Raw genomic sequence first — 14020 nt, forward strand, 5'->3', positions numbered from 1 at the left:
CCGCCCCTCACGGAGGCCCCGCCCCGCCCTGCCCTGCCGCCCACTCACGGCGGCGCGACCGTTACCCGGCGGTGATTGACAGCCCCGCCGGCCACTCCCAGCGCGGCGTTACGTGCGTCCTGCGTCTCCGCCCCGGTGAGGCGGTCGAGGGGTAGCGTTGCTCCGCCGCTGGCAGGTAACGGCTGAGGTGAGGGAGGGGAGGACGCCGCGGGGCGGCGGGAGCCGGGGCAGCTCGGGCCGAGGGGCTGTGGGGGGATAGGGACAGTTCGCTAGGCCTGCGTGGGCCTCGGTGGGGGATGTTGTGTGTGTCGAGGGGTTCTTCGGTACCTGGGGTTCTTCAGGGCGAGATAAACCCTCCACAGAGATCTCTAGCCGCCGTTGGAGGCGGCTGTGGCGGCCTGGCCTTGGCATTCGTCTGTGTGCTGAGCTCCTCTGGCTGCTGAACGGGTCCCTGGGTACTTGCCTGCCTGCCTGTCTGTCCGCCTGTCTGTCCGTCTGTGTGGCAGCTCCCCGCCTTGGGCAATCGGACACTTTGTCCCACCAGAACCCCCTCAGGACCCCCGAGCTGTGCTCTGTGGGGCTGGGTTTCTGCAGAGACCTGCTCAGCTTGTATCCAGCAAAGACCAATGTAGGAAGGCCTTGAAAAAACCCCATTATTCATTATTTATTAAAAATATGCCATTAAAGGTTTAGGTGATGTTGGCATCGTAAACTGTATAAAATTCGGAGAACCCAAATTCATACTTGTCGCTCCCCAGAAGGGGGCGATTTATGACGCAGCCATGGGCTACGCTTAATTTGGTGGGGGGCGTTCAGATGGGCACAACAGCGTGTTCTGTTCTTCCTTCGGATTCAGCTGAAAGAAATCCCACACTGGGTGAAAGCAAGCAATTCTGTAGCCTTTGGGTATGTGGTGGTTGGTGAAAGAGGAGTTATGCCTCTGGAGTGTCAGTTTGTTCTTAGCAGGGCTGTAGGCCTGGATTTTAATTTTGGGAGACGCAGAGGTTCAGTGCAACGTTTGACTACCTGCAAGTCAGCAATGCTGAACACTGTTTCCCTGTGTGCGTGTATATATGTATGAGAGATCTAGTTGGGGAATCAAAGTAAGAAAAATTCCCATGGAGAATATCTTGTGTTCTATCAAAATGACAAATCCTATTCCATCATTGTAGCGGTATTCAGACGCTTGTTACGCTGTAACTTTTTATATTAGCTAGGATGTTTATGCGCTTCGGATATTAATATGGATTTATTGGTTACACAATCAACTGTTTTCCAGCCAAATTTCAGTAGTGACTGGTTCCAGAGGATTGCAGAAAAATGGGAGCCTAAAGGGAACTGTGTGGAGTGTCAGTACAGCCCACGTGCAGAACTGGATTGAACAGTATCTGGTCTTGTGGTTGACTGATGCTGTTGGGCAAGAAGTGAGGAATATTAGCGTGAAATTTTAGGTCGGTTACAGATGGGAAAATCCTGTGAGAGGGTACTTACAGGCAACTTATTTTGGGTCAGGTAACTGAGTTTTGAACAAGCAAGTGTTTGGGAAGGGCAGAGGGAAGCTGGGGCAGGGGAGTACAACCCAATACAATATGAAGCTATGTGTAATGTGTCATGCTATTGGATAAGGAATGCAAGTTGTAGCTAGGAATAGTAAATATTCCTTGAGTCGAATGACCAGAATTAGTGTTGAATGTTTATCTAGGGAGCAAATGCTTTAGGGTACAGTGTGTAGTGGTCATCATCTCATGCAGTTCATGGATGGGATTTGCATCATATTTCTTGTGTCTTGCATGCTTCATTCTGCTTGCGCTCAGGTAGCAGTAGCATTTGACTTGAAAGATGTAGTTTTTCCAGTGGCTCACAACTGTACCGCGGAATCTTTCAGCCGCTTGTTTCCAGTCCATTCAGAGACTTAAGTAGTTAGTTAGGAGAACTTAAGCTGGACACTGACTTGTATGACTTGTTTGTAAAGCTGTCTGTACACTAGGAGTGACCTTTGGTAGTAAGCATCAGAATTAGTTGATCAATAAGAGGTAGGTTTTGTAGGGAAGTGCGATCAGGTTAGAGATGTGATAAAATGTTGGGAAACTGTTGTTCCTGCTCTTCGTTTGTCTAACTCTTGATCTGACACCTTTTAAGCAGCAAAACCTCGTAGTGGATATAATCCTGTATCTGAAATTCAAAGCTTATTTGTGAGTTTCTCCACTGGATTTTGCCCTCAGCACATTTAGTAATCCCATACCGAGTGTCGGGGCTGAGAAGCTGCGATGGTTTCTAGCTGGTCCCCCCTCCCTGGTGGGAGCTGTGCAGGCGCAGAGTCCTCCAGTTCCAGTGTGTACTTCTGCTCCCATCGGCTGCTCTGCCATGTGACACTAGTGTGTCTGTGCCACGCTTGCGCAGAAGAGAAGTAATGCTCCAGAGAATTTAATGAGGGTTATAAAGTTCTGGTGGGGTTCGACCTTGTTATTATCAAGGTGAGAACTGCCCTTGTTTACATCTTAACCTTTAACAAGCCGAAGCTTTCTCATAGGATGGTTTCTTACAACTTTGAGTACAGAAAATATTTGAAAAGTTGTCAGATTGCAAGAGCAGGAGTTCCTGTGTATTGGGAGCAGGAAGAAAAAAGGAAGAGGTTGGGCAGTGGTGTTCCATAAAGAAGTTGCTTTGCCAGCTGTGTTTCATTCAACAAATTGTAGTGTCTCACTTCCCATCTCTGAAATTGAGATATCAATATAACTGACAAGTAAAAGGTCTCGTTCCTATGTTTGGAGTGCTCAGTATTAGTAAGGCAAACTGTATAAATGCCTAAGGAATTTTTTAGCTACTCATTCTTAAAACTAAGTTATGACTTTGACAAACAGGTTAATGCAAACAAATCTTTTGTCTCTGCTCAACAGATGCCATGTTGCCTCAGAAGAGGGGATGAATACCGTCCAGAATAGCCATGATCTGTTACTGGAAAGTCCTGGCAGTGTTCTTCCTATTTCTTCCAAGTGCATTGTTTCTCCAGCCAGCCCAGTCCAGGGTGTTGCTAGTATCTTTTGATGGATTTCGATGGGATTACATCTACAAAGTCTCAACTCCCAATTTTCATTATGCCATGGAGAATGGTGTTCATGTCAAACAGGTCACTAATGTGTTTATAACAAAAACCTATCCTAATCATTATACAATGGTGACTGGTCTCTATGCAGAAAGCCACGGTATAGTTGCTAATGAGATGTATGATCCTATTCTGAACGAAACTTTCTCTATGAACAAAATGGATGTCTATAACTCCAAGTTCTGGGAAGAAGCCAGCCCAATATGGGTAACGAACCAGAGGGAAGGACATAAAACCGGAGCAGCTATGTGGCCTGGAACAGATGTGAAAATACATGGAGTCTTTCCTACATATTATATGCCCTACAATGAATCCGTTTCCTTTGAAGATAGAGTTGCTAGGCTTATTGACTGGTTTACATCAGAAGAACCCATAAACTTTGGTCTCCTATATTGGGAACAGCCTGATGAGATGGGCCATATTCTGGGCCCAGAAAACCCACTGATGGGACCGATAATTAGTGATGTTGACAAGAAGCTGGGTTATCTTATGTCTGAACTGAAGAAAGCGAAGCTGTGGGATGTGATAAATGTCATAATCACAAGTGATCATGGAATGTCCCAGTCCTCCTCGGAAAGACTCATTGAGCTTGATCAGTATGTGAATAGAGAGCTGTATACAGTCATTGACCATTCTCCTGCAGTAGCTATTTTGCCAAAAGAAGGTAGGAGTTATAGCAGTAAAATTCTCTGAAGAAAATACTTGATTATTGAAGTTTTATAGACTTCGTTCCTTAACTGAAGTGGTGGTCAGTAGAACATCAGCCTTGAACAAGGAGTACTTGCAGGATCACTTCTTTGTTCTTTTTGCTAGCTCTGCGATAAGCCTGCATTAACTTTCTGAAATGAAAACTCAGCAAATCTATCTGTTGTTGACTAATATTGCCAAATATCCTTCACTTCTTATGAGAAGTAAAATAATCTAACGGCACTATCAAGCATGAATGGCGTTCTAGATAGATAACAACTGAATGTTACTTATCTTGCCTTTCATCAAGATGCTAAAGCCATAGTGGAAGAATTAGATTTCTAACAGTAAACTGAAACCAGATGGGAACCTTTGATAAAAAAAAAGCCCGTGTTCGCTATCTCAGTAGCTGACAGCTATTGTAGTTCACTTTATTTTCCCCGTCGTGCTGAACAGCCAGCCAGTTATGTTCATACCAGTTTTATCATGGTAATGATGGGGAAGAATACTATTGGAATCGAAAGCTGAAGTCTGGTTGCAGTCGTTGAAGAGTTCCTTAAGTGTCAGGTGTATGTTTAGTGTCACTGATGTATATGTGCTGCTCTTTATTTTGATTGATATTTATATCGAAAGTTATAACTACTTGGTGCGAGTGCAATAACCTGGAAAATAGCATTTTTTTGTGGGGGCAGGGGTGCTAATTTGGAAGTTGAGTTTTAAGGTGGCCTTCTAAAAAGGTGTTTTTTTAAGATTTCCATGACATTTGCATCACTAATGGATGGCACTGTGTATTTAATGCCGCAGTGGGGAGGGTATTTTGCAGACTTAAGTTACCTTTAAATGTGTAGACAAATGTCTCTTGTCACTTTTAGTTTGAGGAATACTCCAGACTAAAGTGTCAGTGTGCCCAAACTGGGATCGTTTGCTGCCTGAGCACATTCGGCTGCTTGTAGCTGGGCACTGTTTCTCTCAGTGGTGATAGAGGAGCCGAGTTTGGGAGCTCCCACCTAATGAAGACAACCATGGTTGACCAAGAGGTTCTCATTACCAAACAAAGGAGTTGTAAAAGTAAACTTTAGTGCTGAAACATCCCTAACGCAGTAAATGAGAACTTGAAGATGCGTAACCTGATTCTCCTGTCTGTTAAATGCTGAAAAGAAATAGTATCTCTGCAGCAACTAGATGACAGAATAGTAAAAAAGCCATTTTGATGGATTTCAGAAATAGCTTGGATTCAGTTTTGCCCAGAGGTTCAGATATTTATTACGCTACCGGTAAAAAAGAATTAGTTTTCAGCCCAGCTAAAATTCCTTCCTTCTGTGTTACCAGCTGTAATTTTTGTTATGAAACAATGAGCTTCATTCTCAGTGTGTCTATGAAATAACTTAAGTACTATAAGTGTGTTACTATTCATATTCATAAGGAATATGAATTCAATATTATATTATTCATATAATATTAGTGATGAATATAACTAAGTACGTAAGACTGATTCTTCAATGGTTATTCCATTTGTCTTGCTTAAACCAAGGGAATGGTAAAACTTAGGGAGACATTGAGAAAAAGCTTTGAACGTTTAAAAATGCAGCGATTTCTGCTACTTTAACTGTTTGGCTGCATATTTCTTCCCTGAGAGGTGGATTAAAGCCATTATTTAACCATGTGAGTGTATTACTGAGTGCGGAACTAATTATGTGCTCACGAAGATGGTACCTGTAGCACAGCTGGTGATGGTGGCCTTTTTCTTGCGTTTAATGTGATATATTAATTCAAATAATTAATTTAGTGTAAAATCATAGTTTGCTGTATTGGGGGCTTCTCCTCCCTGTTATCCTGTATAAAGAAGTGGCATAACAAAATTAATTTTGTTACTAATATCGGACTAGAAATGTTAGATTGGAGTCCCTTTTCTTGTTGCTGTAACTTTCTCTATCATATCTGCACTTTTGCTGTCTCATCTTGACCTTTATTGTATTTCTTAAGTTTGGTGATTCTTTTTTTTATGCCAATTGGAGTTAAGAAACATTATACATTAATCTATTTCCAGTTTTCCTCCGGAATTTCTATATTGGATTCTAGGAACTGAGGGGGAAATGAAGATGGTTTCTTTCAAGGCATTGGGCACCTCTTCCCAAACTGTTTTTTTTTTCCTAAGGTGTATTCAAAACTCCATGCACGCTGTAAATGGTAGACGGGATTTTATCCTTGGTTTACTTCAGGCAGTGTCTCGAGTCAAATTAAGCACTTGTTCTTGTGGTCCTCAAGGTGACCATTTGTTGGGACAGGCAGTCAGAGAAGAGGTCGCTCGCAGGAACACCCGCTGCAGGATGTACAGCAGGCTGTGAAGGCGGAACTAGCGAGAAACGATAAGTCAAAATGACAGGATGTGCTTTAATCTCACTCGTCTGCTAAAAACGTCGGTGTTGGCCACAAAGAAAATGTCAACATCTTCCAGCTGAGCTTTGTAGTGCTGAAAGTGGCCTGCAGATTAGCTGTGAACTCGGCTGTCTGACTGAATCATGCATGTGTGTGGCACAAAGTACTGAAATAAGTCATGGAGCTGAGTTATTTGGTGCATAACAGAAGTCGGTTATACGCGCTGCATAGCCCTCAATAGGAATCTGTGCTCAAATAGAGCAGGGGGGGATTGAAAAAACCTGCTCAGATGTAGATTCCTGAACTTGCTTTTGTGTTCCTGTCTGTGTGTCCTGTTCCTCCTTTCTGTGCACTGGTGTTGCAGATTGTCCAACTGCTGTCTGGCTGTTCAGTGACTTTTTCTGGAGAGCAAAGCTCAGAAACTGGAAATATGCAAATTAAGAATTGAGGCTGAATAATGCCTATTTATTTGGTAGTGTTAGTACAGCTCTTGAGGGTTTACGCTCACCACGCAGTAGATGATTAGGGAAGGGAAAGCAGTAGACACTAAGAATGCAGAGGAGTTGGTAGTGCTGCTAGTTGTTATTTAATACACAGACTGGCTGATGGTTCTAGACCAAAAGTGCCGTCTCCATCTGCCAGTCCAGCCTGTCCCTTCGTATGTTTGTCATGTGTTCCCTGCTTGGCCTCTGCAATCGTTGTACAGCTCCTAACGTGTTGGTGGCATCTGGACTGTGAACTGAGGGCTTCCATTGAAAGAGTAATGCAAGCTAGTTTTGCTTATCCCTAGGCAATTAATTGCTAATATTGTGATGTTACATGGTGCGTAGCAACAAACTAGCTACCCTTCTAAATTGGCTAAACTTGTCATCAAAATGGTAGGAGATCAAAACTGGGAATTAAATGAGGTCAAATATGTAGCTGTTTACTGGAGCACCTTGTGGGAGGAGAAATAAATAGTTGGGTTCACTCCAAAATAAGTTTCAAGAGATGCCAAGAAACAAAGTGGCTGCCCTCTTTGGCCTTTTAAAGGAGAGCAACTAACAATTAAACTGCTTTAAAATAAATAAAAAGTGTCACTTGTCATCGTAGCCAACTGGGGGAAAGACAGAATATGGCCTTAATGCGCACATTACCTTGTAAACACGTTTAGGAGGTATCTTCTTGCTTTCAGGCTTTGCATGGAGTTAGGAGGAGCTGGTTTCTTTTCTGTGAGACTTAACTGAATGCCTTCTAACTCATTCTTGTGAGAAGCTTACATTCTGATAAGTATGAAATGAGGGGTTTTACTAAAATTAGCGAGGCACTTACTGCTTAGGAATAGGCTGTGAAGTCTGATGCCAGGTGCGAGTGACGCTCTGGATTTCTCACAGTAATCCGCTGTTGTCTCTTACAGCTATAATTAGCTTTTGGGGAAGTGCATTTTGCCTTCTTCTTTCAATGGTATTTGAACTACTGATGAGTTCAGTAAACATATCAGCATGTTTAAGTTTTGTTTTTTTGTTTCTTTGAAGGCAAACTGGATGAAGTATATGAAGCTTTGGCCAATGCTCATCCCAACATGACTGTATATAAAAAGGAGCAGATTCCAGATAGATTACATTACAAACACAACAGTAAAATTCAGCCAATCTTAGCAGTGGCTGATAAAGGATGGGAAATCGTATATAATAAGTCTGACGGTTTTCAATGTAAGTATTCTGTCTTTACAGTGTTTTGCTATGTCTTCCTAGTCAGAGAGCTTACACGGTACTTTCTCTCCCAATCTCAACCAATGTTAATTTTCATTTTACTTTTCTTTTAAGACTGGGAGGGAAAACTCTGAAGCTAACTATGTAGAATTTATAATTATTTTTTTTTCCTGATGGGATGGGAAACATACTACTATTAGGGGAGGGGAACTGGATTTACCGTTGCTAAAAACTACACTTACTGAGATAAGATCATTCACGTGATTTAGTGGCCACATACTTGAGGTCTTCTTGCGAGATCTAGCAAACTGACAAGCACTTCCTGAGACATTAAAAAAGAAAGAAGTGGCGACTGAACTTGTCAAGTAGAGGATGAATAGCCTTGTTTTATCATGTACTGTTTATTTACTGGAGAAGGGTTCTGTTGGAAATACAAGAATGCTTTCTGAAAGTCCTCAACTTCTGTGGATGCCTACACTTACAGTCACCTTGTTCTGTTGCTAGAAATGGTCTTTGAATGTTGTGTCACTGTACACCAGTGATTTTCATTTGCCTTATAGGGTAAGATGTATTCTAGGTGATTTGGAGGAAAAAAACCTGCTCAAGTTCATCGCTTGGCATTTTGAGATTTATTATAGGTAGAATGGAGACAGTAAACTGTAACTTTTGGTTAGTTAGAAGGAAAAATATAGGTGTCGTATGGTCAGTTCTTAAGTTTCTTAATTGAAAACCTTTTAAACTTTGCTGCTGGTTATGAAGCATAAGAGCGTTACCTGCGAGACTTAACAAGTTTTTCAGTTGTTGATAGCTGATGAGAACAGCTTTTTGTGCCTTGATGTTTATTTACTTGTTCAGAATTTTTAGTGCCCCTGTAAGGAAGGGGCACTGGAGACCGTCTAGTGAGACCTGTGAGCTTTTCCCTTGTTCTGGCTGCTATTAGGAGTCAGACAGACATGTTGGTTTTTTGAGGTGGGTGGGTGGGTGGTTGGGGGTTTTTTTGGTTTTGTTTTTTTTTTTTTTTCCTAAGAGATCTGTTCCAGTTGCAAAGTTGGAGTTTGTCCTTGAGGAAGATCAAGGAAAGTTGGATGTAGCCATGCCATTGACAGTGCTGTTACTGCTGCTGTTACAGCTTACCTCTTTTTGTTTTTCCTTTTTCTTTTTTTTTAAATAGTGCTCTCCATTCTTTTTTTTTTTTTTAAGGCATCTTCTCTTTGTAGTTCTGAGACTTGGTATTTGCTAGGAGACATTTGTGCTGTTGATCAAAATGATTCTTCTAAACCTCTGCAAGAATAAATGATGGCTGTTCCTTTTCTGCATTACGCTAATTCTGGGAAAAGGTTCAGTGCTTGTTTTGCAACTTCAGAATATTGACCTCGATCTGTCTTTTATTTCTAGTTGGTAATCATGGATATGACAACATGTTACCAGAAATGCATCCAATTTTGTTGGCTGTTGGGCCTGCTTTCAGAAAGAATGCCACCAAGGAAGTCATGAATGCTACAGACTTGTACCCCTTGTTGTGCCATCTACTTGGTATTAACCCACTGCCAAACAATGGTTCGTTCAACGCTGTGAAAGATGTACTTGCTGAAGAAGTTCCTGTAGCCTCTGGAACAGACACCTATGCTACTGTTACGGGAGTCTTTCTGGGCAGCTTGCTTGTTATGGTTTTTATTGCAGTTTTTGTTAAGCATTTTATCCTCACCCAGGCAAATACCATGCAATTGCAACACACTGAAGCTGCTCAGCCACTGTTGCAAGGTTAATAACACTTGGTACTATTTGATGCTTAAAATAAGGTTATAAAAAAAAATAAATAGAGGTGGATCAGCATATGTGGAGTAAAAGGAAATGGATGCTGATCCATTGGTACGCTGGAGTCCGTATATACTAGGTATGTGGATGAAGAGCACGTTTCTTTTTCACCCTACAACCACTTAATCTTTCTGGGGTTGAAAATATTCTAGGTAAACCTGGAAAGCTGTATACCTATGTAGACATGTAGTGACAATAGGCCTTGAATACCTCATTCTGACCTACTTTTAACATCAACTGAGGTGCACTTCACAGACTATTACATGGTGATTTAATTTGCAACCCACCATTTCTTTTTTCTTTGAGAGATTTTTTTAAGTCTCTTAGATTCTAACAAGTCACTGAATGTGACTACACTTCTTTAGGTTTTTTTCTTCCCTGCCAAGGAAGCTTTTGCATGGATCACCCTTACAGATAGCTTGGTGGGTTAAATCCTGCCGCAAACAACTTTACTGTTAAGATAGGTCGTGCAGTGCTAAGTGTCTAAATTTAGAGTTAGGCATATTTCTTTAAACTACTGTGTTAATTGTAGCCCCTAAATATGAATCTGGGTGGTATTGCCTTTAGCAATCAGCATTAAACTACTTCATTGTTATTTTTTTTAATTCAGGTAAATATAGGTCTTTACAATTTTAGGTATGATTTTATGCAAATGTAAGTCTTTACTTTTTCTATTGTTTCCTCTATGCTGGACTAAATTTTCTAGGAGTTCCACGCGACTGGCAGTTTAAAGACATGTACAAGCACAACACCTGTGTATCCAGATCGAGTCTTTTCTATTTCTGGGGTAAGAGGATTCTTTCGGAGTAAGGCTGATGAATCAGTTAAGGAACAAACATGTACAAGCTGATTTCAGAGCGCTGTCAAGCTTGTCGCTGGGTGTAACGTCAGACCCGTTACCGGAGACTCTTCTCAGGCGTGAGCTTGGCTTGCTGTCTTGTGTTTCATCTGATACATCTGGGTGGACCGTAGAATTTGATGAGTAGGCTAAGACACGCAATTAAAGGAACAGCCATATACACCTTAAGTCATATATACTCTTAAATCTGAAAAAGCAAATATGAAAAAAGGTGTACGGCTGGACTTTGTTCTTCCAGAGGAAAGTCTCTATCAGGGAAAATTATTAATTCTCAGTCAACAAAGCTGTGTATTACTCTGATTCTTTTTTGTGGGGCAATAAATCTTCTTGCTGTTGTGGTTTTTTTTGATGAGCTCACATAAATGGCAGGTAAGAAGCTGCTGACTAATGTTGGTATGAAAAACATGGTATGAAGTGAGAGAAGTTGTCTAGTTGTCAGACTTGTTTAAAAGCTGAATTTTTTTTTTCCCCTCTCTGTGTGAGTATTTCTCTGCACTTTGTCTCTGAGTACAATGCCTGAAGGAGAAAGAAACTCCTTCAGAATTCACACAAATACGCAGTCTGGTATTTCTGTGAAGGGCAATTTAGTGCCTTATCCACAGCACCCAGCGGAGGGCAAAGATGGGAACATCTTGGACTTCATTGTGCTCTGTCAAACTAAAGGTGTGACTAACCGTCCAGTCCTGCAGCTGGGAGGGTTGCTAGCAGACTTCGCAAGGAGCTGCAACAAGCTGACTAACTGGTGTACAAAACTCATTTTGCTGAACTTAATTCCAAACTTAATGAACAGCTAGGCGAGTTCAGGAGTGACCTTACTTCTCGCTGCTTTGGTGGTGACTCTGCAGTGCTATGTCACGCGCTGGCTGCTGCTCCCTGCGGCAGAAGTAATCGGTCAGATTCCTCCGTGATGGCAGGGACACTTGCCTGGCATTAAGCTGACTTGCAAACAGATGTGGAAAGTTTTCAGAGACCACAGCTAAGTGCAGTGAACGCTTGAGAGGGAAGGCAATGAAGTACTCCAACTTAAGGTCTATGCTGAAAGTCTAGCTGTAAGAGTAGGTTCAGGAAGGCAGGAAACCAGCAGATTTGTTGGAGGACAGCCCCTTAATTTGAGGGTATGTGTGAAGTCCTGTGTAACTTAATCTGACTCATCTCTGCCACCCTGCTGTTTGTGTACTGCCTTGTTTTCCTACATTGACATTTTCTTCAAAAACACTGAAGGAAAGCGTGTGCGTAGACGTGCCTGACACTGCAAAGCTGATTCTTAGCGGAGCTGACCATTAGGTGGGTCTTAAGTTTAATTTGCTGGTGCCAGCTACAACTGAATGCTGCAGGGGCTTTTCAACCTGAAAGCAGTAATAATGTTCACGGTAGTTTCTAGAGAGGCTGGGGAAGTCGAAGTAGAAAACGTAAACGTCTAAGTTGTTACTAGTCGCTTCCCTAGTTACCTTCCAAAAAGTGGCTGGCACATAGCAAATGGATGCATTGAGCCCACCTTTTCTTGCTTATTTGCAACTTACTTAAAAACGATTTGCAGCCCAAACTTAGTGTGTGTTTAAAGAAAGATCTAGAGGCTTGGTAAAGGGAGTAACAGTGCAAAGTGGAGATGCAATAATCCTCACCTGTAGCTACTTCAGTTACACACTTTCTCACTTTGGAACATTCTGCTTTAATAGAAATTCTTCTTATTGCAGTAATTTCATTGCAACGCTTATGGCGGATGTAAAACTAACTGGATTGTCATCTCAGAGGTGTTCATTAAACTCCTGGTTTTTTAATTGTGACAGGTGTAGTTCTATCATCAGCCAAAGTGACCCCTGATTTTAAGGAGGGGCCAAAGTTGGTCAGTGTTGTTCGGTCATCCTGGGAATTAGACTTACCTGCCCAAACATGCCAAAGGGGAAGAGCAATAGGTTTCCCCTAACAAAGGGTTTGGGAAGAATAGTATTCAAACCAGATTGGGAACATGAACATGAGAACTCTTCTCAGTGTCATAGTTCTGTATTGCACTGTAAGGCCCTTCTTTGAGGAGGGTAAAACGAAACTGTAGAAAACTGAAGGGAATCTTTCAGCATTCGGGTGTTTCAGTTTAGGTGTAAACATGTTTATTGCCTAGGTGTGTTTGCAGGTACCTCTTGGGTAGTTACCTTGTCAGGATATTTGCCTAGCCAGTGTTAATTTTAAGTTGTTGGGTGTATGCTTAATGAAATTGAAAGCACATACGATGCCACTGGAGAAGAATGTCAACTTTTTCCCTGATGTGAGATTTATTCAGACTACCTTTTGGCTTGGGGAGGATGTGGGATTTGGTTTCTGTGTGTGTGATACTTTTAATAATGTATGAACAAGTTTATTGGAAAGTGGATTCGAGCACACTGTGTACTACTTGTAACTTAAGCTTGGAAACAGAAGCTTGCATGATTTGTCTTTTGTTGTCGACCTGTGAAGCGCACTGCGAGATGTCAAACGTTTTCTTTGTTTCCTCCTGTTCGGAAATGCTGAAGTTGAAATATATCTTTGCTATAGCGCTATCAAGCACCGAGTGTTTGCTTCATTTAAAAATGCTTCTGGGAAAAAAGCTTGAATTGTGAGGGAATGGCTGGGGGAGGAATGGCCTTAACTCCTGTGCATCCCAGGTGTTTCTTGTACTCTGCATAGTGTATGCCTTTATTAAAAATAACTGGAAGTGGGATAGAACTTAAGCATTTTAGATCAAAGTTCTTATAAAAGACCTCTTGTTTCCCACCTTGCTGCTGTATATGGAAATAACAGCTATCTGTTACCAACAATGGTAATATAGTTTCTTTTATCAAAAAAATCTTCCAGAATTTCTTGGTAAAGAGCTGAAGTAATGCTGTTTACAATAAATGTGGTCTCAAAAAAAAAAAATAAAACAAAACACCCCAAAGGCACAAAAACGCCTATTATAATATGAAGGATTGTGCAGCGTGACTTTTCAGAAGTGTGGAACAACAGAGTCTTGAACCGTATGTGGGAAGAATGACAAACATGCAGTTGTTGAGTCCTGCTGTTTTCTAAAATGCAAATATAAGAGGCTGACTTCCAGATCTCCTTCCCTGCTTAAATAACGGCTGTGGATCCTGTCTTGACCCTACCTGTGCTGCTGTACCTACCTTTCAAGAAATGGCATGTTTGTACTACAGTAAAGGTAACGTAAGCATTTATTAGATGTTAGACTACAAAAAATCGTTGCAAGCACATGAAAATGGTAAGCTCAAGAGCGGTATCTGCAGCATTGCCAATGGACGGCCTTTCCATAATGAAATCCTGATCTGAGTCGTATTCATAGAATCATAGGGTTGGAAGGGACCTCTGGAGATCATCTAGTCCAACCCCCTGCCACAGCAGGGTCACCCAGAGCAGGTGGCACAGGAACGCATCCAGGCGGGTTTGGAACGTCTCCAGAGACGGAGACTCCACCACCTCTCTGGGCAGCCTGTGCCAGGGCTCTGCCACCCTCAAAGTCAA

At 41.9% G+C, this 14020-nt stretch overlaps 1 protein-coding gene across 2 annotated transcripts; it reads left to right on the plus strand.

Annotated features, from left to right (window-relative positions):
* Positions 1-59: 59 nt before the first annotated feature.
* On the plus strand, positions 60-13066 carry ENPP5 (ectonucleotide pyrophosphatase/phosphodiesterase family member 5). Of its 2 annotated transcripts, none has more exons than XM_054196056.1 (4): positions 60-175; positions 2898-3767; positions 7681-7857; positions 9253-13066. In XM_054196056.1, the coding sequence occupies exons 2-4, from the start codon at positions 2945-2947 to the stop codon at positions 9621-9623; spliced, it is 1371 nt and encodes a 456-aa protein (XP_054052031.1). In that variant the 5' UTR covers positions 60-175; positions 2898-2944; the 3' UTR covers positions 9624-13066. The 2 variants fall into 2 exon arrangements, with proteins under 2 accessions (XP_054052031.1, XP_054052030.1); XM_054196055.1 differs by having other exon boundaries at positions 107-187.
* The last annotated feature ends 954 nt before the right edge of the window (positions 13067-14020 follow it).

The sequence above is a fragment of the Rissa tridactyla genome, chromosome 3 (assembly GCF_028500815.1).
Source record: "Rissa tridactyla isolate bRisTri1 chromosome 3, bRisTri1.patW.cur.20221130, whole genome shotgun sequence".
In the NCBI taxonomy this organism is placed as follows: domain Eukaryota; kingdom Metazoa; phylum Chordata; class Aves; order Charadriiformes; family Laridae; genus Rissa; species Rissa tridactyla.